Here is a 22,149-nt window from a genome sequence, read left to right as displayed (position 1 = left end):
AACTAAAAAGGTCCTAGCCCTACAGCAGACAAATCCAGCTCAGGAGAACACAGGCACATGTTGAAGTCCATCCTTATTTAAGGCAGCATTTAAGCATACACTCAACATTAAAGCTTATGTTCTGTCCCACTGACTTCTATGAGCAGTCACAGTACACATTTAAAGTTAAGCACCTGCACAACTGCTCATCTAAATCAGGATGTGTTCCCTACTCGGAGCTTTAGATATGCATGTGTGTACTCAGTCTGGATTGGCAACTTCTGCAAGACCAAACTCTTTTTCTTTTTACTGCCCCATAGGTAAAAGTCACTCCACATCAGACTTCTCTCCACCACTGTGTTAGGATCCAGCCGGTCCTCTCCACAGCTTGCCCACAAAATGTGAATCTCAAAGGAGTGCAGTGTGTCTGGGGTGGGAAAGCAACCCAACATGTGATTTCAAGGGCTGCTCCTCCTACCCCTGAAGTGGGCTATTTTCATGCAATTTTTCTTTTTTTGTTCCGTTTCTTTTTTTGTAAGACCTGGAATGCATTCCTTCAGTGAAATCTTTAAAATTAAGGGTGAGGGGAAGGTGCAGGATCCCAGAATTCATCTTAATGGCCCGTGATAAACCCCTGAAAATAGGGGAACAGATTTGAAGAGCTTCTTAGCCTCAATGCTACAGGGACCTTGGCATAAAAAAAATACACATGCGCACACACGCTAAAAAGCAGGCTGGCTCAGAGCATCCCAAAGCAGGCTCCAAAGTGATCTTACATAAAAAGCACTTTGTGCTGACAGTGGCAAACAAGTGGATGGTGATTTTTCACAAATAGCAACAATTCTGCAATATCTTCCTCTTCTTCCCTTTTACTTTGTGTCTTTCATTTTCCCCAAAGTTGGCTGGGTTTTTTTTATCCTATGTGTGGTTTAAGTAGTAAAACTAAATCAAATAGGAAATTACACAGTCAGCACCAATTAGGAACTGAACCTGGGTATGTTAATTGGTTTGTGGTACCCAAATTCCTGGAAGAACGAAAGAACAATTCTTGCTCCTAAAGTTAGGGCCACATCCATATGTTTCCATCGTCTTTTTTACCTTTACAACTAGAGGTAGAGTCATTTTGTCCAGTATCTAAAACAGCATGATCCAGTTATATTGTTATTACATTAAATACAGTATCCATCTTATCACAGGTATTGAAAGTGCATGGAAAAAGTCTAACCAAGCCAATTTAATGACAAACAACAGTGTACCAAACATCATATAAACACACCCGCGCACCCACACTCACACGTAGTGTATATATATATTTATAGATTAATTTACAGTATCAGAGTGTTGTTTAGATCCAGTGGCATGTGCAGAAATATCAGGCAGTTGCTGCTTTTCCTTCTCTTATTCTCTTCAATTCTTTATTTCCAGGATAGACGGGTTGTGGTCTAGGATTGCCAAAATGATCTTGTCCATATACTGTCTCAGTCTGTAATTTATCTCTTCCTGTTCTTTAAGGGCTTCCATGAGCTGAAACACAACATTTCAAAGTCAATCTTGAAATATTCTCACCAGTTTACATAACAGCATGACATTCAGACAGGTGAGCGACTAGCGCCTGCTCAGGATCGCCAGTTCCCTTTTGTGATAGGTATTCTACCTCTAGCTCCCCCCTGCATCTCTATTAGAAACAATCTGTATGTTAAAGATCTTTATTACTAAGGAAGGTGGCAAATTGTCATCACCAGGAATTTTTTGGCAGGTCATTTGAAACAAATTCCCCACGTAACACACCGATCTATCCTGCATCCACACCAAGGATGAGCTTCCTCATCTCAATGCAAGAGCTTCACGATACAAATTTTTTTTTTTTTTTTTTTTTTTTTTATATCTACTGAAATCTAAAGCACTTTGCATGAAAGGCTGCTGAACAGAACAAAGATTTCAGTATTTTGCACTGGGAACAATATGGACTGCCTCTGTACCATGTGCATACTCTCTCTCTCAAAAAAAACCCTGCCAAACCCCCTCAAAACAACACAGCTACATACTCCTCAAGAACAACTCACTGAATATTCTATGTTCTATATTAAATACGTGTGTTTCACTAGAACTTTGAGCTGTGAAAGGCCCCTCAAATTCTCCAAAGATGAAGACTGCTTACTTTTTATACTCCGCATGTTTAATGCCAAACTGACAAAGCTGCCCACGAGTCTCAAAGCCCCAGATCCTCCTAAAGCTAATGTGATTTGGGTGTACATTTCCATTAGCCCTCACAAAAGTCCCACCCTGAATCTGCAGTTTCTTATCTTCCTTTTGATTATACAGGAAAAATGGCGCAACACAGACCTGTGAGGTGTACTAAGCCTGGGCCACAGTTGTAAGGCACTTTCCTCCTTTAAAGGGGGAATGCTGGGTATTGCATGTGCCAGAATCACTCGATTCAGAAAGAGAAATAAAGATTTGTCTTGACAGTAGCAAAAGCCCAATTTGCTTTTACCTAATTAGAGCTCAACAATTAGATAGCCTTTCTTCACAGTTCTCTGGTTCAGCAAGAAACTCAAGTATGTACTTCACTTCAAGGGACTGCCCAGGAGCTAAGGCTACCAGGGCCATTCAAGTACAGACTATGTAAAAAGATTTGTCTCAGGACTCCTCTTGAAGAAGAAATGGGAAGTTCTGTCCAGAAGAAATAAAGCATAGATGGCAAACAAGTCCTTTTAATCTCATTCATCAATAACCTGTCTTTTTCTCAGGGAGCTCTTACACTAGCCAGATCTCATGATCTGTCCTGGAGCTTAAAGGAAGCTGTACCAGCTTCACAGAATTCACAGAATTCCCAGAATTGTTAGGGTTGGAAGGGACCTCTGGAGATCATCTAGTCCAACCCTCCTGCCAGAGCAGGGTCACCTACAGCACGTTACACAGGACAGCGTCCAGGCGGGTTTTGAATGTCTCCAGAGTGGGAGACTCCACCACCTCTCTGGGCAGCCTGTTCCAGTGCTCCACTACCCTCAAAGTAAAGAAGTTCCTTCTCATGTTAAGATGGAACATGACTCAGCCCACATACACCTGGGTCTGCTGTAGTATCTACCAAAGCATTACCAGATTATTACCTGCACACTACCTACTTTCTCCAAGAATTCAGCTCTGCTACAGGTAATATATAGCTCAAATTTAGATTGTAGTGAGATCTTGCTACTGAAGTAACTTAGAACTAAATCTAGAACAGAAAGCAAAAAATTTAGGTAACTAGCTATTGTAATTTCTGTATTAAATTAATGTCATAATACCACAATACCCTGTAAGATAGAAGATGTCAAAATAAATCCATTGGAAAATAGTTCACTGAAATTCTAATAATTCCAAATTTTGAGAGAGACAAATGGAAGAGTTATATTAAAAGGAGCATCCAAAAATCACTGTTAGATTTAAGGCAATCCTCTAACACTCTTGAACTCCTAGCAAAGCAGACTTTTCTGTTCTTCGTTTTTCAGCTTCAGATAGTTCAACTTGACAGTTAATTACATTGAAAACTGCATATTTTTGGATGTACTACTTGATTAAAAAAAGCATATTACCTCATCTCTTGATGCAGAATCAATTTCAGCAGCCAGTGACTGGGCTTTTGTTTGCGTTGCAAAAAGATTTTTAGCTTCATAAAGACTAAGACTTAGGATCTGTCCATTAAGATCATCATTTTGGTCACGAAGTTTCTGATTCTCCTGTTTAAGAATGAAAAGACATTGTTTTTAAGTTATTCCTGCAAGGTTTCATTAAAAAAAGAAGTAAATTTTAAAAATCACAGGTAGCTTGGATGACATACGGTAAGGCTGCAAACTAAGAGCAACTCTCTTACCACCAGTGACCAGTTCTCTCTGCCTGAATCACAGCTTTTTTTTTTTTTAATGTGCACAATTTACATCACCTGTGCAAAAAAGTCCTAGACAGATGCAATGTGGGTCTTGTCCTTGTGTGGCAAGGGAGGGACAAAATCTAAAGGCAGTGTGCTGGGGGTTGCAGCTACAGGCATTTTTCAAAGCAGTCCCACACATTTCATATGGTTCAAGAGGCCCTCCCCCACTCACCTGCTTCAGCCGTTTTATTTCATGCTCCATTTCCACCTCTCTGGTTTTGGCATTGAATTCACTCACACTGGATGAAGAACTTCTCCCACGTCCAGGACGCTCACATTCCAGCTTGTACAGCTGCAGGTGCTCCAGTTCCTTCCGCAAGTCTTCAATGAGCTGTGGGCAAGCAAGCAGGCCATGTCTCTCTAGCCCCTGCCCAACCAGCCCTCCCTGGCAGCAGCCATCTCTGTGCTACACCTCTGCACTCCAACACAAGCACTGTGTGAGCCTGGTTGAGGCTGGACAGTGCTACAATAGAGCCACTTGCCCTTCTATGGAAGCACAGGCGACTCAAATTGCTTCAGAACTGAAAGCGGTTTTGATCTCTAAGCTTCATGTCTGAGAGACATACTTCCCCTTGCAAACTTAGTAAAGGAAATGTTAGAGCACACATTCAAGGCTTCATGTTCTCAAAGAGCTGTAAACCCTCTGGGTAAGGGATTCCCATTTATTAGGTATTCTTGCAGCATTCATCTCCCTATGGGTACCCCTCCCATAGAAACACAATCCAGTAGTAAATTGACTGGATGTTGTATTTTCAGAGTTCATCCTGTCTGTCCATTCTTTTCCAGATGGGCTTCCATGCAGAAGAGATGTGATTGCCTGGTCTTACATCCCTCTTCACACCTACCTCCTGTGTGGCTTCCCTCTCCTTGTTAAATTCCAGTCTGTTCTGCCGCAGCTTGTCCATCATTCTCTTGTACAAATCCATCTCATCCTTCAGTCGCAGACTAGTGTCTTCCAACCTATCTGACATGCGCTGCCTTTCCTGGAATAAACGGAGAACTTCATAGCTAGCTTGCAAGTGCATAAGCCACCATTCATTTTACAACACAGATCCATAGACACAGCTGGTCACAAGCTGGCATGTGTCTCAGGGGATTCCTGCCACTAAAGGTGACCAATGTTCCAATTCCATCAATATTCTTGTTTAGTGAAGGCAAGTTAAAGAAGCTGGGTCAATCACTATATGAGTTTTCTCTTACACAAATCAAGCTATTGTTAAATTGCTCAAGCACTCAGAAGTTTTGTTACCTCATCTAATCTCTCCGTTTGTGATTTCAGCCGTGTGACAGTGCTTTTCAGCTCACCATTTTCTTCTTCAAGCTGCTGAACACTGTGTCAATAACAAAAATCTTACAGCAAATGCCTCTTCAAGAATGCAGACATGCAAAATGGCATGCTCTAAAAAGCCATTTCACTTGCACTTGATAGAAAGACCAAACAAGAAAATCTTTCTAATCTTAGCAATTTTTATCATGAGCTACTGGGTGCTTTTTGGTTGGTCGGTCGTTTTTTAGGGCCAAAACCGCTACACTGACCCTTAGATTCTTATGCTCCTAACAAGAAGTATCTAAAAAGAATTAAGTAGGAAGAAACAAATGCAGACACAAGTGTTTGCTACAGCTGGTCACAATTCCCTTCTTGAATCCATGCCAAATATCTAGCTAAGCTGTCTACATAGGCAGTGTGGATTAAAGCATTAATGTAAAGCATCCTCCAAGCTTTTGGGCATTAGACATGCAACTGCACAGCTACTTGATAGAACTACTAACCTATAGCCATCTGTGCACTGTCTGGTTGTGAACAGCCTCTGTTTACATGCAAACTAAAAATGAAGAAAAGAAGAACTTGTACTCTGTTCTGGGTGGCACCAAGATGTTTGTTACCTTGTATTTAGAAGTTCAATTTCGGTGCCTTTCTCTTTTTCATACTTGCTATATGCTTCTCGATGTCTCTTTATCTCTTCTTCCAGAGTCTGTTCTGCGGATGTCTCTTGGTCTTTCAATAGTTCTTCTAGTTCATGAACTCTAAGGAAACCAGTTCTCATATCAGTAACAGCTTCAAAAGTACTTTAAAAAAAAAAAAAACATGTGCGACTTCATTGCTTCTCTCTTTCCTCGCCAGTCCTTTATTTCATTCTACTTCACTATCTCTCTTGGCATTTAACCTCTCCCAATATGTCTCTTGGTATTTAATCTTCCAAATAGCATAGAACTAAGTAGTATCAGTTCATCCATTATTCTTTTGTTCTCAGTCTCAAGAAGTTGGGACTATGATCCAGCCTTTTGCTCTTGCTACGTGCAAGAAAAAAATACAGTGGCAAGTGCGCTTATAACAGAAGAGCTTGCTCTGTACAAGTCAGTAACATCTCTATACTAAGAAACTTGCTTGTAAGGACTCTGCTTCCTGAAAATTCAGGAAGGCAGCCCTATTCCACTTGGACTTCTCAAAAACTTGGTCATATTTTACAGGTAGAGATGTTCCTTCCCTACAACTTTGGTCTAGCTCTGCTCTGACATGATACAGAGAACTAGCTCTGGGCTTTATTACCTGTGAACTAGCTGCGTGTTCTCTTGTTTCAGTTTGCTCTTCAGGTCACCATTTGTCAGGCTATCATTCTCCAGTTCTGTCACCTTTTTTTCTAGGTATGTTACCTGGAAGGGGAAGTGGAAAAGAAGTAATTGAGAGTTTGAATTTCCCTTCATACACCCTCTTAATATTCCTGTTCATACATCCCCTTACTATTCCTGTTCATACATCCCCTTACTGCAATGCCTGTACAGGGCATTTAGCTAAGCCGCCTTTTTTTAAAGGGGGCATGCTTCCCCGCAAAGCCAGCAGCAAAACTAAGCTCTGCAATTCTGAGCTTCCCAGACCCTGCATCTTCCCTGAAGGTGATCAATGCAAACACATAGTAAAGAAGTACTAATACGATGCCTAGATCTGCACTTGCACAGTTCTTGCATTTTTGTGAAGCAAAGTCATAATATTAATGGAATATCAAGGACATTTTGAATGAGCTACTTCAGATGACTGGTAACTGTGAGCAAGAGAGCTTTGTCAATCGATGCACATCTCCAGCAGGATTTTGTTGGGTACATTAATCGGAACGCACACAGCTTCTCACCTTTTCAGTTATATCATTCTCACAGGAATCTATACTGTCTCTGAACAGGTCTTCTGTGCTGCCATTACTGCTGCTGAAGTTACTGTTGTGGAAGAGTTGCCTGAAAGATCAGAAGGATAATTATTTTGCCTGATGAGGATGGAGGAGAAAGAGTCTGAGTACTGTCTCACAGCCTTGCACTTTGAACATCCGATGCTAAAATCTGTGCAATCATTTCAGTGACAATTACAACTAATTAAGCACAAATCTTACAAGAGACTGGTAGCTAAATGAAGTCGTACTGAGCCCAATCAATGACATTAGCTCTAGGGTACGAGTTCTTTGTTGCTTTTCATAGGATCTGCCACCAGCATTAACATAGTTTAAAAACTACTTAGCCTTATTCACACAATGTACTGAGCTGTACTTGCCTCCTAAGAAATTTAAAATAAGGTCACCACTGCACACTGGGGGGTACAGTTAATCTAGAAAATTTCATACAGTAAAACTTTACAAAATAGAAAAAAATCTCAAGCAGTTCCCCCTACAGATTAGTGTCAGAATACATAACACTGGAGATTATCTAAAATATTCTTGAAACTTACAGCCCTCCCCAGCCAAGGGCTGGTTCTTTCAGTCAAAGGAAGGTCACAATTCTGTAAGTCCTTTTTAAAGGGATGCTCTTGCTTTTCTTTGCATTTCGGCAACAACAACAAAAAGGCCCACATTATGAGGGATTATGAGGGTGAAAGAAGCAATAGCTGGACTGATAAAATAGCAGTATAAAGGAAGACAGTTGGCAAATCAGGAAGCAAATATCTATGTTCTTAACAGAGCTCTTTCCAGTTCAGGGGCCTGCTCCAACACTAGCAGTGGCTTCTATATTCTGTAACATCCCTATCCTAATACAGGCCCCTTCCTTTGAAAACTTGTATTGGCACATTTTTGTGTTCCTAATCTTTTTCCTCCTCTCTCCTCCCATCCCCACTTATGGAATTGTTACAGGTGATTCCACAAGTATTCATAAAAAAGTTGAGGACTCTTACCTTCCAAAAGCTGTGCTTGATATTTTCCTGTTAGGGCTACATGGATACAGAAGGAATAATATAGGAATTAAACACTTATTTGATTGGTGTTCAATTCAGTCTTATTTTAGACTCCAGCTGAATTGTACAATGAAACATAAAATTGCCTTTTTTAGTGAAGTAAAAAAAATGAGTCTGTGAACAATATTCTTATACAACCTAATCAAAAGCTGCAGTTATCAACAATGTGAAGATGAGTGGAGCCACAAATTATTGTGATCATTAATAAGCCAGTTTGCGAATACTGTTATATTTAGTCAGTGTAAATCAGAGCAAAACTAACATTAGACACACCACAAAGGGACGCTGAGTTAATGATGGACATTCATTCCGGATTCTCAGTTTTAGATGATTTTATAAACAGTTAGTTTACGCTTCCCCGTAACACTCCCCAGTTCAGCACAGGAACCAAGACGATTTCCATCTTTACATCCCTTTGGCAGCCAGAGACCAGTATTATCTAAATGAAGGACCAGACTCCAGACAACAGCACAAGAACCAAACCAAAATATCCAGCTGCATCTCTCTGTAAGAGGGTGTCGCATCTCTGTGTGCACACAGACAGACCTCTTTGTCAGAGCACTGCTCTCTTTTAGCCAGGTATATACAACCTCACTCAAAATTACCAAGGGCTTAGCCAGTCATGGTCTGGATGTTAGCAGACTCCTTACTAGGGCAGAAACACTGTTGATATCAAGTACTATGCTGTTATGTCATCAAGAGAAGAAGCAGTGCAGTGAGCTCTGTGCCAAGGATTATGCAGACAGGCGGGATTTACATTCAGTTTCTAGGGGGAGCTAGAAGCCCACCAAATACTTTCCTTCAAAAACCCTAGCTGATAGTTGGAAACACTGGATTCTTCTCAGGTGCTCAGCACAGTTTAGACATGGATAGAGGGGCAGAGATAGGAATGTAAGGAAAAAGCTGAAATTCATCATTTTTCCAAAGTCCCTTTAGGACAAAAAAAAAATCCCACAGGAATGAAGTACCTCTGCTGACCAACAGTTTTAGGAGAGGTTGGACTCGATGATCTTAAAGGACTTTTCCAACCTAAATAATTCTGTGATTCTGCATGTAAGGTGATATGCATTAGCTAAGGATGTACCAGATCACTCCTTCCCACCTGAAGAAAACAGTAGCTAACTGTAGACCTGCACTAAGCAGCACAGCACTTCCCGGGGAAAACTCCTGGAAATATCACTCTCACTATGTAATCAAATAGCTCATTGGTTAAAATATTTGAGTTTATTAATGCTGTCTGCACCTTAAGTCAGAAAAATACTTACTAGCTAATGAAGAACAGCATTTTGGTTCAGGCTAGATGTCAAGGTCTGAATTTCTTACTGTCTTGTAAGAACAACACATGTGTAAGACCGAATGGATACAGGAAAGGAGATGGCTCTTTCTTCCTCTCCTCCTGCTCCTAGCTAGTCCCATTTCAAGGGAGCACTGCTAAAAGCAGTGTAATAGTCTGCTTACCTGTTTGCTTTCAAGTTTTTCAGCCTGGCTTCCAAATCGTTGAGTAGATTTATCTTTTTGCAGCACTGTGAGCAGTAAACATCCAGCAACTCGCTGTTATAAACATGCCTCATTTTTCGGGGTGTTTGGCCAGCACTGTTTGCAGGAAAGGAGAGAAGTTACTGGCTATAGTAACCAACTCACAACAGATTTTCCTCTTGACTGCGAGTTCTCTGTATCACAACCACCGGCGAGGGACTTGGGGAACCATTTCAACCGCAGCTCATCTAATTTAGAGGTGATGATGGAGAATGCTAGTCTTTGGGCAAGTCTACCTGTCAGAGTTGAGGCTTTACAGAGAATGTGTTCTGCATGTCAGTGGAAAGAATCAGTTAGGTGACTGGAAGAATAGCACAAGGTATACAGAGTCCATGCGATGCATGTAGCAAAAGCAGCTACATTAGCATGTTCCATCTCAGCAATGTCCCCCTCTCATCTTGCCCATCTTCCCACTAGAGCCTGGCATGCAACCTGAAGAGTCTTTTCTCCAAGGAAAAGACAGGAAGATGAAAAACAGAGCAATCTGGTAAGAAGAAGTCACACGACCCCCCTTAGATGGTAGGACGGAAAGAACCGTAGAATGAGGAGGAAGGGAGAAGTGGACATAGGTCTAAAGAGGAGATAACAGTAGCTTTTGGCATGATAAAGAGAAAATAAATTCAAATAAAAGAGAGCAATCATGGCATGAAGTGCACAGAGCCCCAGGAATGGGAATGGAGAGGGCTGCATAAACCTCAGGAAACAGGGGATGAAGGACACAAGCCATCATCATGAAGGGGCAGCGGAGAGGGGTGCTGGCTCTGCATGCATGACAAAGGTGGCAAGGTTGGATTGCAGAAGTGCTTGAAACAGAGGGTAGCACATGGGGGTTGCATGCAAGGGATGTAGTGAGCTTGTCCTGTGTTAGCAATGAAGCACAAGACCTTCATGTGCTATTGATCCAAGCAGACAAATCCTAGAACATCTTCATGCTTGCTCTTCCCCAACCCTACTCACCCATACCCTTTCTTGGGGAAGGATTTTAGAATCAGCAACTGACTTGTCAGAGGACATAAGAGCTACAGAGACTGAGGTCACATCCAGGAAACTGGTGGACTGTAGTGAGATTTCCAGCTCTGCACAGACAGCCGCTACTTGCGTATGTTCTCCAAGACATTCGAAGTCAATATGGACGCTTGTTTCAAACAAACCCGTCTGTATACAGCATTTCACCTTACAGGTTACCACTAAGGATCTGTAGTATCAGAACACTGAAGAGAAACAGCTCTCTTGCAGGTCTTCTCTTGATTGCATCAGGGCTGGTGCATAGCGCTAAGCTGGTTTCCAGCTTGCAGCAGCTAACTTCCAAGATTAGCCCCTAACTGTGAAATCTACTGTTTGCAATAGAAAGAAATCTCTACAAGCAAAACAGCCCAGTTATTTCAACAGAACCCAACAGAGGTTATCAGAAACAACATATTTGCTATAGCTCTTATGATTAAATGTAGTCTGTCAATTGCAGGGCAGAAAACTAACTGATAACACTTTGCTTTTAAGGTGACTCTATGTAACCAGTGTAAACTCTGGTATGGTCACCCATGCTCAGAGAACAAAACTGAAAAATTGGTTGTTAATGAATAAGGAGGAACCTGGAAGATACAGATGAGCCAAGGTCAGAGTAGGCGTTGGTTCTGGTCTCATCATCAGGGCATGGGCTACTGGGAGTAAAATCCACATCATCTCCTTCCCCATAGTCTTCAAACTGTTCTTCATTACTGATCAGAGAGGCGGTGGAATAAGTTGAGAGGTCAGATGCTGCAGAAGGGTTGTGAGGACTTGACCTGAAACAAGAGGTCAAAACGTCTCGAAGGCCGACTTTGATAGCATCTCACCTCACATGGAGTCTTCCACCTTTACAGCTTGTTCCCTCATTTGAAGTTGTAACCCACTTACTTGTGCTAAAAAAAAATGAAGTGCCAAACACATCTGATGTGCATTTGACATAGTGCCTTGGAAGACAAGAGCATCAGAATCTATAAACAAGCTACCTGTGAAATGGGTTTGGATCAACACAAACTATTTCACTTTAAAGAGCACACCTTGACAATCCTCAATCATCGTTTCCACATCATACTTCTACTCTGAGTGCAGTAACTGTGCAAACAACTCTGAAATGCATGGGATAGTGAGAGGAACATGTACAAGACAGAGGCTGTCACTCTATTCCACAGAGTTTCCCAGTCATCCCCATAAATCCTCTCCCACACCCCATGACCTCCAGCCACCCTCTCTTGTGTGGCCAGAAACAAACTTCAGCTCACTGTCTGCCAGAGTCACTGAAGTTACCGATGTGACCTAACAGAGGCCGAATTCCTGACCTTCCTTCCATTGTGACAAAATGTGTCTTTCAGAGGAGATATGGACCACAAGAAAAGGGTGCTTTACTACCAGAGAAGTACCTAAGATAATGCCAAACAGGTAGGGAATGGCAGGACGCTGTGAACTCAGAGAGAGGGGACATATAGGGAACAGATCAGCAGAGCCGGGCGCAACAGGAGAGTAGCTGGGAGAGTAGTTTTGAGCACATCATATCTAATAGAATGGAGCAAGTTTGCTGCAGAGGGTGCACAGTGATTGTCCCACCCAGAGTCCAGACTACCCTGCAGTCATGTAGTGTGCTATCTCACGGAGGCAGATATTTTACACAGATTTGCTCAGCTCCCACCTCAGTAAGGCATTCAAACAGACAAGCCAGTACATTCACATGTAAGTTCTTATAAACAAACTTCTCCCTATGGAAAACACACATCTAAGGCCTGAAATACATGCTCCACTTGTGAAGGCCTGGAGTTGCTCGACATGTTACTGTTCCTACTACAAAGCATAATCCAGCACCCCTCTGCAATACAGACAAGGCACTGATTCAATCTGCTGATGCTTCGTACAGATTGGGTTATGTTTTTCGCTCCTTTTCCTTCAGTGCACAGTGCTTGTATCTTTGACTTCACCAGCTGAGCCATGGGACTAGCTCCCTGTCATTCTCCAGCAGCTCAACAATATTGCCTCCTACGTTTCTTTTGAGTTTACCTTGAGCCTCTTAACCATGCCCCCGCCCTTTCAGAGACTGGGAGATTCTTCTTCCTGTAATACCACACTTGTGAGCCGTAAACAAGAGATGCAACAGTGCTCCTTTGGTGGATGGTGCAAGCGTTATTTGCATATCCCTTCGCTCCAAAAGCAATTAGTAGAAGAGGAAGCCTGCCAACATTTCAGATGTATGCTCTTTTGTTTCTCTTGTTTTGATGAGATCCATTTATAACCTGCAATTCACTTATCTAATTCACATTAACAGAAATTAGGGCAAGTCAAGCCTGGCACACTATTAAAGGATGAAGATCATGAAGATAGGAATACTCATACTGGAAATAGATCAAACTTATTTAACAAGGTTCCTTGGCTGGGAGATGGATTAGTGAGAAGCTCAACACATCACACTCATACCTATTCAGAAAGAGCTGCTGTGCCACAGATACACTGTGTATTGATAAGTTTTTTGGTGACTATGATCTGCGCAACTGCAACTGCCGTTTTCATCTCAATGTTGTTACACCAAGTCAGCTTAGAAGCTCCTCATAATGCTTCCACTGGGATGGAGGTAAATGACCACTCTTCGGGTGGGATAATAATGTATACTTGTCCACAAAATCCACTCTCCAGCGTAATAGCCCTGGAACATCACTATTGGCCAACAGACTGGAGTTCAGCAGCCTTATCCCTCATGGCTGACTAAGTTTCTCTCATGGCAGCTATGCAGTCACCACTGATGGACCCACTTGATAATGTTGCTTAGAACTTTTGATTTGCAGTTATTAGTAACCTTTGCCAAACTTTAAACTGCTTGGGTTGAAACAGTCCATGCTCAGGGTAGATACTGAACTCATAACCAGCCTCAGGCTGGAAACTGTCTTGGAATTGCACGGTCATTTTCAAGGGAGTTGCTAAAAGCAGGTATTGTTCCCCATTCTAATGCTTTCTGAAGGAAGCTTTCAGTTTGTTGGGTTTTTTTTAAAGCTATTTCCTGTTCTTCAGAGCAGGACTTCACAGAGGGCTGACACATCTGATACACAACCTACCCACCTCTTCAACCAGCAGGTTTGGCCAAGGTAAAAATCTCTATTGTGTCTTTTAACACAAAAGCATGAAGCTTCCCAAGTGTCTTCCCACGGATTTACCAAAGCTGAGGAGGCCCCAGAGGACAAACCAAGAGTTAGTAGTAGTAGCACAGCAAGTCCTAGTAGTTCCTCCCCCCCTAGAAGGAGGGTACAGGATGCACAATGCCCCTCCCACCCCCTGCACAAGAACCTGAATGGCACAGCTGGGAGGAAAGATAACCCATTTCAAAAGCAGTATGGGTAAAAGTCAGCCACTGCAAGGATGGGCGCTTTGAAGAACTGGCAATGGCAAGGCAAGGAGACAAGTTTGACAAAGTATTGATGAAAACTGGAATTATCTTGATAAAAATCTCTGGGATTGCTTGGGCAAGCAGAAGAAGGCCAGATGTCAGCTGGTTGAGAAATTCAGAAGGAGGGTAGGGATGAGGCTGCACAGAGAACACCCGAGGAGGCCCCGGAGAGAGAAGGAGGGCTACCTTAGCAATGAAAGAAGCTCAGTAGGCACAATCCAAAATGACAAGCCAAAACCAGCGAAGACAGGGCAGAGGCTTACAAAGCAAGATGAGCTCTGTCCTGTGGTACTGCGTTAACTCAGCTCAACTCAAAGCAGGATTAAAGCAAGTTGGGTCCCTTTCCCCCATTCAGCTTTTACCAACATCTCCCAGGTACATGCCTGGGAAGAGTCCAGTTAGGATTACAGAGACACGTGTTAACAGCAAACTATGGTTACACACGCACATGCCAGGACACCCTGTGTTAAACACAAGTTACTGTTGCGCACTAAACATTATGGAAAATTAGAAACACACAGAACTATCTTGGTACATGGAGTTGCAAAGAAAATCCACAGAGCCCACATCTTCAGGTAACTATACACAGAAAAGGCTAAAGCAGCATTCCCCATATTACACTGCTTTGCAAGAAGTATTTGTTTTAATTCCAGTGTACAAAGATTACGGGAACACAAAAGATCTTAAGTTTGGGAAATGCCAATGCAGCGATCCATTCTGGAAAGACCCAACACTTTCACTTCAACACGCAACATGCAAGTCCCACGAATCCTCACAGAACATGCCAGAAGGAACTCGGGCTGAGACTGTCTAAGCCATTTAGAGGACCTGGACATCCATCTCCCTTATATTCTAAATGGATATTAAGTTTAAAAATCCTTCAGGCATCCTCAGCCTCCCACAGTAGGAATTAGTCACATAAAGGCTCCTTCCTCCCTGGTCGTTTTGCACATGCCTCAGAACAGGGCTGCATGGGGCAAAACCACCACTCACTTGTCACCAGGCAGAAACAGGCCACCAAGCACTCCGTCCTTCTCCTCGCTCCGACACACGTCAGACGCCTCCGAGCTCTGGGCGCTCTCAATAGCACTGTCCATGTCAGATTCATGGTGAACCTCTTGCTGTGCTAGAGTCATCGTGTCGTCATCAGGAAAGAGCTCCGACTCGCTATAGGCGCTTTCACTGTCCAAGTAGGCACAGTCCTGGATTTCACCACCCTGGCAAAAGAAGAATTGGGAGGCAATTCAGATCATCTTTCAAGGCAGCTGACAGGATACAGGAGAAGCAATAACCCACTCTCTGGATGCCCTGGTAAGCAACAGCAATACTGAATAAAAGCCATAAAACAAAAAGCCTGACCTGCTTTACAAAGGACAGTTCATGCAAGCCCCTAAGGTAGCTTGTACCTTCCAAAAGGGCTAAAATACTGTCTCTGACTTGGTGGGACATAACAGCCAGGTATAAAATACAGTCAGTTTTGCCCTAATTTACTATCAAAATGCACTTGAACTAATAAATATCCTCAAAGTTTTATAATAAAAGAGAGGCATCCTCTGAAAGAAAATAATCACAGCACTAACTCTCAGTGACTTCATGTATTAATATTATCAACTAAACAAAAGCAATCTGGATAAGTCTAACAGTTTACTCTCAGGACAGGTAAAACTCTATAAGGTGAAAAAAGAGTTGGCAGGTGTTAGAACATTTATAGTAAGTCTTGGTGACAAAGATATAAAAGAGCAGAAAAAAACCCACAGCCCTAAAGCCATCTGTTCCTGCTTCCCGGAACCACATCTTGATTAAGTATCAACTAAAATAAGACATCATTCTCATTACTGCAAGACTTTGCTCTTGCTATTTGTCCCCACCTTCCTCTTCTTGTCCCATCAACACTCACAATAGCCAAGACAAGCTGTTTTCTATTTGCTTGTCCCTGAGGGACAAATAAAAATTCTGAATTGAAAAAATAAAGCCTAAGATTTTACTCTGTCCTTTGTTTGATACATAGCAACACAATACTGCTTTGACAATTCCCATCCAGCGTGACACAAATAACTCGTGACTCCAGAGCGAGTCCTGCAAATGATCTGACTCAGAGTGCCACGCCAAAGCTCACCTGCAAGCTCCACAGGCAGCTTTACCATTGAACTGTTGCCAGCAAGTTAAGACAATCACACATTTAAGGCCTAGTTTACTGGCACAAATAATAAAGCATTTCATTCACGGATACACCTCATATTCAGGCCCAATTGTCATCCACCCAGCTCCTTCCCCAGGAATCCCAAGGCATTGGCAGCCTGGCACCACCGCAAGCACCAGCTGCCCTTCTGGCAAGCACATTCACTGGGATGCTGTTACAGTGGCACTGCTTGCAGCAGCACGGCTTCAAGTCATCTCCCATAGCCTCTGGACACTTCTGTGCTAGAGCCAGAGAGGCTTAAATCCCCTTTTGCAGCATTAGTGCTGTTCTGTGCTGATGACAGCAATTTTTCTCGGTGCCTTTTTCACTTCAGCATGAGAAGTGTCAGCCAATAGTAGCAGCTTTTTAAGATCTGCAACAACTGCTACTAGAAATGTAGGTCTCACCTTCCATTTTTTCCTGAAATAGTGATTTATATGACTGTGAAAACTACTACCATATGGAGATCTAAGAAACTCAAAACAACTCCACCTGCTCAAACCTAGTTAATTAACAAACACCCAAGCACTCAAAAGGACAGCTTTACCTGCAGTGTTTGAATCTCTAGGTACACGCTCTGGATACTCTTCTAGCTAAGCTTTCGACAGGTCTTCCAGATACACAAGTAGTATCAGTGAGACACTTCAGCACCACTATACAGTAATAAGCGCATGTATGTGCTTTCTCCCACTATTCTGTGTCAGACTCATTAAGCCTGAAACATTTCCTAGGTACCACTCCAAGAAGTGTCCAAAAGGATCTGTTGTTGGTCTATGCCATGTAGTATTTATTGAAGCCATGCTGCCTCATGCAATCAAATTTCTAGCTCTGAGCCACAGCTCTTTCAGTGTGGCCATGACCCCTCATCTGCAGGGAGCTGGTGGTTTGGCAGGTCAGACACCAGTTGGGGAGTCTGCCCTTGCCCCAGGTTCTGAAGCACATCTCTTGACCTGCACCTCGCATCATCATAAGCAAGCGGGGTAATGACACTGTTGTTCTTTGCAAAGTACCTTGGGATCTACAAATAGACAGTGCAAGCAGTAAGATCTTTTTAATAGGTGTTGAAAAAGTAAAGACTCTTAAGAGCAATTAAGATGTTTCAGAAGTATCCAGGAGTGTTTATGTAACATTTGCCCAAAGTTTCCCCCTGCATGCTAAGCCCCACAGGCACGGAGATCCTGCTTCTCTTTAAAAAGTTTAATGCAATAAAGCCCTGAGTGCCACTATGGAATTGCACCAGCTGTGAAGTAGGAGTTTGCAAATCAAGGGAGGAAAGGAAGAACCAGTGCTTGCACAGCCCTACCTCCCAATTAGCACATCTTTTTTCCGAGGTCTTGGAGAAGTCCCTGCTTAAGCAAGCTTTTACAGCAGGAAAATCTCACTGGTATTAAACAAATTAACACAAGAAAGTAAAGGTCAGGAAGAGCACAAAACACTCCCATTTTGTTCCCTGTAGGTAACAACACACGTTTGCTTTTTCCAATAATAGCAGCCTAGATGCTCTTTAAAAGGAGTCCATTAGCAATCAAATGTGCAGTGTCATCTATAAAGACTAAGGGCTCACTTTTCTTTCATGTCACTTTCTGGCAAACTAACCTTTACACGTTTACTTGTATTAGAGTAATCATCTACAGTTACACTGACTGCACTGTATCCATGCTGGTCAGTACCACGTATTCTTTTTCGAAGGGCAATTGCTCTGCTCCTAAACTTTCACGTCTAAGCCCCATTTAACAAAAAAAAAAAAAAAGAAGAAGAAGAAAAGAAATGAGCTTTTGGAGGCAATGACCCATCATAAGCCTGAACACCTGCTTTACAGCTTCTGAACCGCCTCACTGCAAGACTTGGAACCCCTCCTGGAAGCTGGTCCTCCCTTCTGCTGATCCCATCCTCAAGCGGTGGGGAGCTCAGGGACTGATGGCAACTGGATAAAGGAAGAACATGGGCCAGCCAAGCTCCTTTGAGGAGCTCCCCCTCAGCTGCCCTCTGCTGCTTCCTCCCAGCAGGGAAAGCAGACGCCACACAGCACACCACATCCCAGGCTGCCAGCCCTCCTCTTCTCTGCAAATCCACCACCTACCCCACAGACCTGCGCAAAGTGGCTATTTAGAAAGCATGTCTCAGTGACTCTTCTGAGTACCTGGCAGTAAACCATACACTGAAGACCCCAGCCCTTTCAAAGAAAGCAGCACGACAATCCTGTCCGGGAGGCTCAGCTCCAGCAGCTGCATCAGCTGCTTATTCATGCTTTTAAGTGCTCAAGGTCCACCTACAATCAGTGCTCCAAGATCACTGTTGCAGCAAGATGTACAGAAACTAGGACAAATTACAGCCACAGTGCTGAAGCCTGCATGACTGTTTTCTGTGGATAGGAACTAGATGCTTCGTTATTAAGCTTTAAGAGCTATGGGGTGGGGAATCACTACACCCTTAACAATGCAGTGTTTCCAGGCACAGGAATACCTCTGATGTGCAGCACAGAAATCCTGTAAAGCATGGGACTTGCCCCCAGCACCCTTGGTGAAACCAGCCTTCAGTGCAACTGTCACAATTACACATATTTACTTTAAAGTTTTCATTCTGTGGCCTAAACAACCAGCAGAAGAAAATAGACAAACCACCTTTAAAGCAATTAATACAGGTTAAGAAAGCTACTACAAGAAGTAAGAACCGAGGCACATTGCTAGTAAACAATATACAGGCATCCACACCTTACTGACTAAAGCTATAAGATGTTTGAAGCTGTAATAGTTCGGTGATCACAGTTTCTCACAGGACCATACTTTCAATGACGCCATCCAGCACAAGCTGCTTACAGACCACACCTAAGGAAATTAAACTCCTAAAAAAAAAGAAAGAAAGAAGAAAGAAAGATAAAAGAAAAAGAAAAGGCTGATTGTAGATCTTAACCTGTCAAATTATTCCTTCATAGTTCAGGTATCTGCAGCACTTCATGTACCAAATTAGAGGTTGGCAAGAACAAGCGTTATTCAGGTAGCCGTAAAAGAACTACCTTGAGTTTAATCAGTATGTTAAAGATTAGGAGACACTTCTATCCTGAGTCATTTGTTTTCAGTGTACATGCCATTAGCCGAAACCAGTAAGAGAATGAGGTTCTGACGACCTGAATATGAATCACTGTGCTTCTCGTTCTGCCAGGCAGTTCCCTTCTTTGTTGGCTGAGTCAAAAGAGATGAAGTAGCTGCTTCTGATCTTGGAAGATTCACGTTAAAAAAAAACAAAACAAAAAAAACCACCAACAAACGAACGTTTAAATACCACCAACACAACATAGCTGCGGGCAGCTTTAAAGCAGTAAGTACTTTGCACTTTATCTAATGGGATGCTCAAGCTAACTCCAAGTGCTTCACAGGCAGCCGACCAGCGCTTGTACAGCAACTGTTGAATATTCAGCAACAGTGTGCTCTATAGAAGCACCTGCTGCCCAAAGATCCAAGGCCACTTCACAGAAACTAATGAATTCCCTTCCTCGAAAGAGGCAATTGTGTGGCTGCATTGAAGCCAGATGAGTAAGCACAGCCCGCCTTTGCACAGCCACCCCAAACAGAGGCAGGAGCCAGAAGACAGCGATTCCCATGGATTCCTTCCGATCCTTTGGGGCAGGAAAGTGGCGTCAGCATTAGGTGGGTATGGGAATCCAGCTCTGCCTTGCCCTGCAGTGACCTGGCTGGGCTTTCCCAGCTTGGAAGCAATCCCTAAGATATGCACATAAAGCAGCTGAAAGCTAAGTAACTTGGCTGACAGACAGGCTACATGACATGCCTACATCAACACATTCATGCTGAAGAGCAAGCCTAGTTAAAATTCGCTCCCATCACAGCCAAATCACCAGCAACCCTGACATCTAGACAGCCTCCCAGTATTCCAGAGGAGACAGGGAAGAAAAGAGGATTCAATTCTCCCACCACTGGGCAATTTGATTAGCAAGAGATGAAACCATCACACACGACCAGAAACAAGAAATGTCATATGCGTGAAAGCCACGGCACTTCCCTCACCAGGATCATGTCCCCAGCCTGCACCCGCTCGACAAGCTGAACCCACTGGCTGTGGGACAGATGCAAGTCTGAGTCCCTGCGCCCTCTCCATCCAGTTTCTTCCCAGCAAAACTACAGGAAAAGTCACTTCACCACAACTGGAAGGGAAAAGGTGCCACGTGGAGGTGTGCCAGGCTTGGCAGTCTCAGATGAAATGTTACTATTTCACACCCATCATAGAGAAAATCCAGGTGCTCTCATCTTTATTTAAGCAGCCACTGCATTGGAAAGCGAATATTCTCTTAATTACTGGGTAACAAAAAAGGGTGTGAAGCATTTCTCACCAGTGTGTTTTAGAAACATGCCACTCCTCTACAAACGTTTCCATATTTATACCCAGTGGGCTATGAACTTTTTTTGAAGCACAGATTCTCCCCCAACATATTTCCTTTCCTTTTCAGTTGTCAGGCAGACGTGGGGAGATGTTGATCTACCCTTTGATCTGACTGGGAACAGGAGAAACTATGTAAGAGGAAAATGTAGAAGCATTAAGTGAGACCACACTTCTGCATCCCCGAGGAAGCTGAGCGAGCGACTGCTGGCTTTCACCCACACAGCTGTGGCCGAGCACAAGACGGAGCAGGGGCTGCCACGCGCAGTGACACGGCTTGCAGGTAGGCTGATGGGGGAGAGAAATCAGCGAAACTGTTTCCATCTCCTGCTGCAGCACGGAAGAACACCAAATCTCCCCATATAGCTGGGAGTTAAAAATCTGCCAGAGTTCAAGATCAGTGTGCAGAGCATGGTTATTTTACTAAGCTGTTCAAATAAGAAGCTATTTTAGGGCCACAAGTTAGTTTGTTCAATGCAATAGCTTCCTCTGACTGTTTAGTTACTCAAATCTAATATTTGAAGCTCAGTTTAAGGCAAAGCTTCACACACTGCTGCTGTGTGTATTGGAAGGGACTTCTAGTTTATTCCTAAGATTCAAATCTGGGATTGCGTGCTGGACAGCATCCTGGAAACTGGTGAAGGGTCTCCAGATGGAGGGCAAGCTATGTCCGTGCTGCAGGGCTCTGCCAGTCTCCGTTTCCTTTGCAAGACACCATCTGTACCTCACACAATCCTGCAATTCAAGGCCAACAGGTTTTGACTGAAAGACCAACCTTCAGCTTCTGGTCTGTTCCCGCTGAACCACACGAGCAGAGGGCACAGAGGTTTTGAAAGGCCGCTTTGTGCTCTGGATAGGAAGTTCAAACTGACATGCCTTTTCCAAGGCAGAGGAGAAAGGCAGCGTGCAGCCTGGAGCCAGCCAGGGAACGGCAGGAGTCAGGAGTGTTTACACTCTGCTACCTGTCACTTTAATTGGCCATAATAGACATGCCAGACCTCATCATGCACAGGGTCTAGATCCAAGCACTCCTTTTCACAGGTCATTGCTTATGCTCTGAAAGTTTTAACATTAAAAGACTTTAGCAGACCGCTAATTTGATCCTCCAAACAAAGTAAAAGGGAACAACAAAAAAAAGCAGCTCTCTCCCATTACTTTGAAGTTGCCTCCCATCACGCACTGGGCTGCTTCTCACTACGGGGCTATCAGGCGCTCATCAGCCATCACTGAAGGCTCAAAGCAGGGAGCATCCCTTTGCTGAAGAAAACATCCTAGTCTACAGTGTTAGGAACAAGAGTACATTCCCTTCACCTTTGGCATGACTGGGACCAGCACAGAGTTGAGAATAAAATCCACCAGATCATTTGACACCTCGTTCAAACACTGATCAGGGTACTTTCAGCTCTGAGCTGCAAGGCAGTTTCCATTATCTTTCACAGACCTAGAAAAAGAGGTGCGAAGAGGCACCATGCTGGCATGCAGTGAGGATGTCACAAATGTCACTCAGAAATGCCAAAGGTGTCCACTCATGCAAGAGCAGGAAT

General features: G+C 43.3%; 1 protein-coding gene across 1 annotated transcript in view; it reads right to left on the bottom strand.

Moving 5' to 3' along the window:
• Positions 1-892: 892 nt before the first annotated feature.
• Positions 893-22,149, bottom strand: part of RAB11FIP4 (RAB11 family interacting protein 4 (class II)) — a 97,808-nt gene continuing 76,551 nt past the window's right edge. Inside the window, exons 6-17 of the mRNA XM_009880240.1 lie at positions 15,031-15,254; positions 11,225-11,416; positions 9,558-9,692; positions 8,040-8,075; positions 7,015-7,114; positions 6,438-6,541; positions 5,774-5,914; positions 5,139-5,220; positions 4,735-4,872; positions 4,062-4,220; positions 3,555-3,698; positions 893-1,503 (exon numbers count right to left, since the gene is read on the bottom strand). Coding sequence (XP_009878542.1) covers positions 1,387-1,503; positions 3,555-3,698; positions 4,062-4,220; positions 4,735-4,872; positions 5,139-5,220; positions 5,774-5,914; positions 6,438-6,541; positions 7,015-7,114; positions 8,040-8,075; positions 9,558-9,692; positions 11,225-11,416; positions 15,031-15,254 — 1,572 coding nt within the window. The 3' untranslated portion in view covers positions 893-1,386. The remainder of the gene's footprint in view (positions 1,504-3,554; positions 3,699-4,061; positions 4,221-4,734; positions 4,873-5,138; positions 5,221-5,773; positions 5,915-6,437; positions 6,542-7,014; positions 7,115-8,039; positions 8,076-9,557; positions 9,693-11,224; positions 11,417-15,030; positions 15,255-22,149) is intronic.

This window comes from Charadrius vociferus, unplaced genomic scaffold (assembly GCF_000708025.1).
Source record: "Charadrius vociferus isolate BGI_N301 unplaced genomic scaffold, ASM70802v2 scaffold662, whole genome shotgun sequence".
Classification (NCBI taxonomy): Eukaryota; Metazoa; Chordata; class Aves; order Charadriiformes; family Charadriidae; genus Charadrius; species Charadrius vociferus.
The sequence above is the reverse complement of the archived record's forward strand: the minus strand, read 5'-3'. Positions and strand labels throughout refer to the sequence as shown.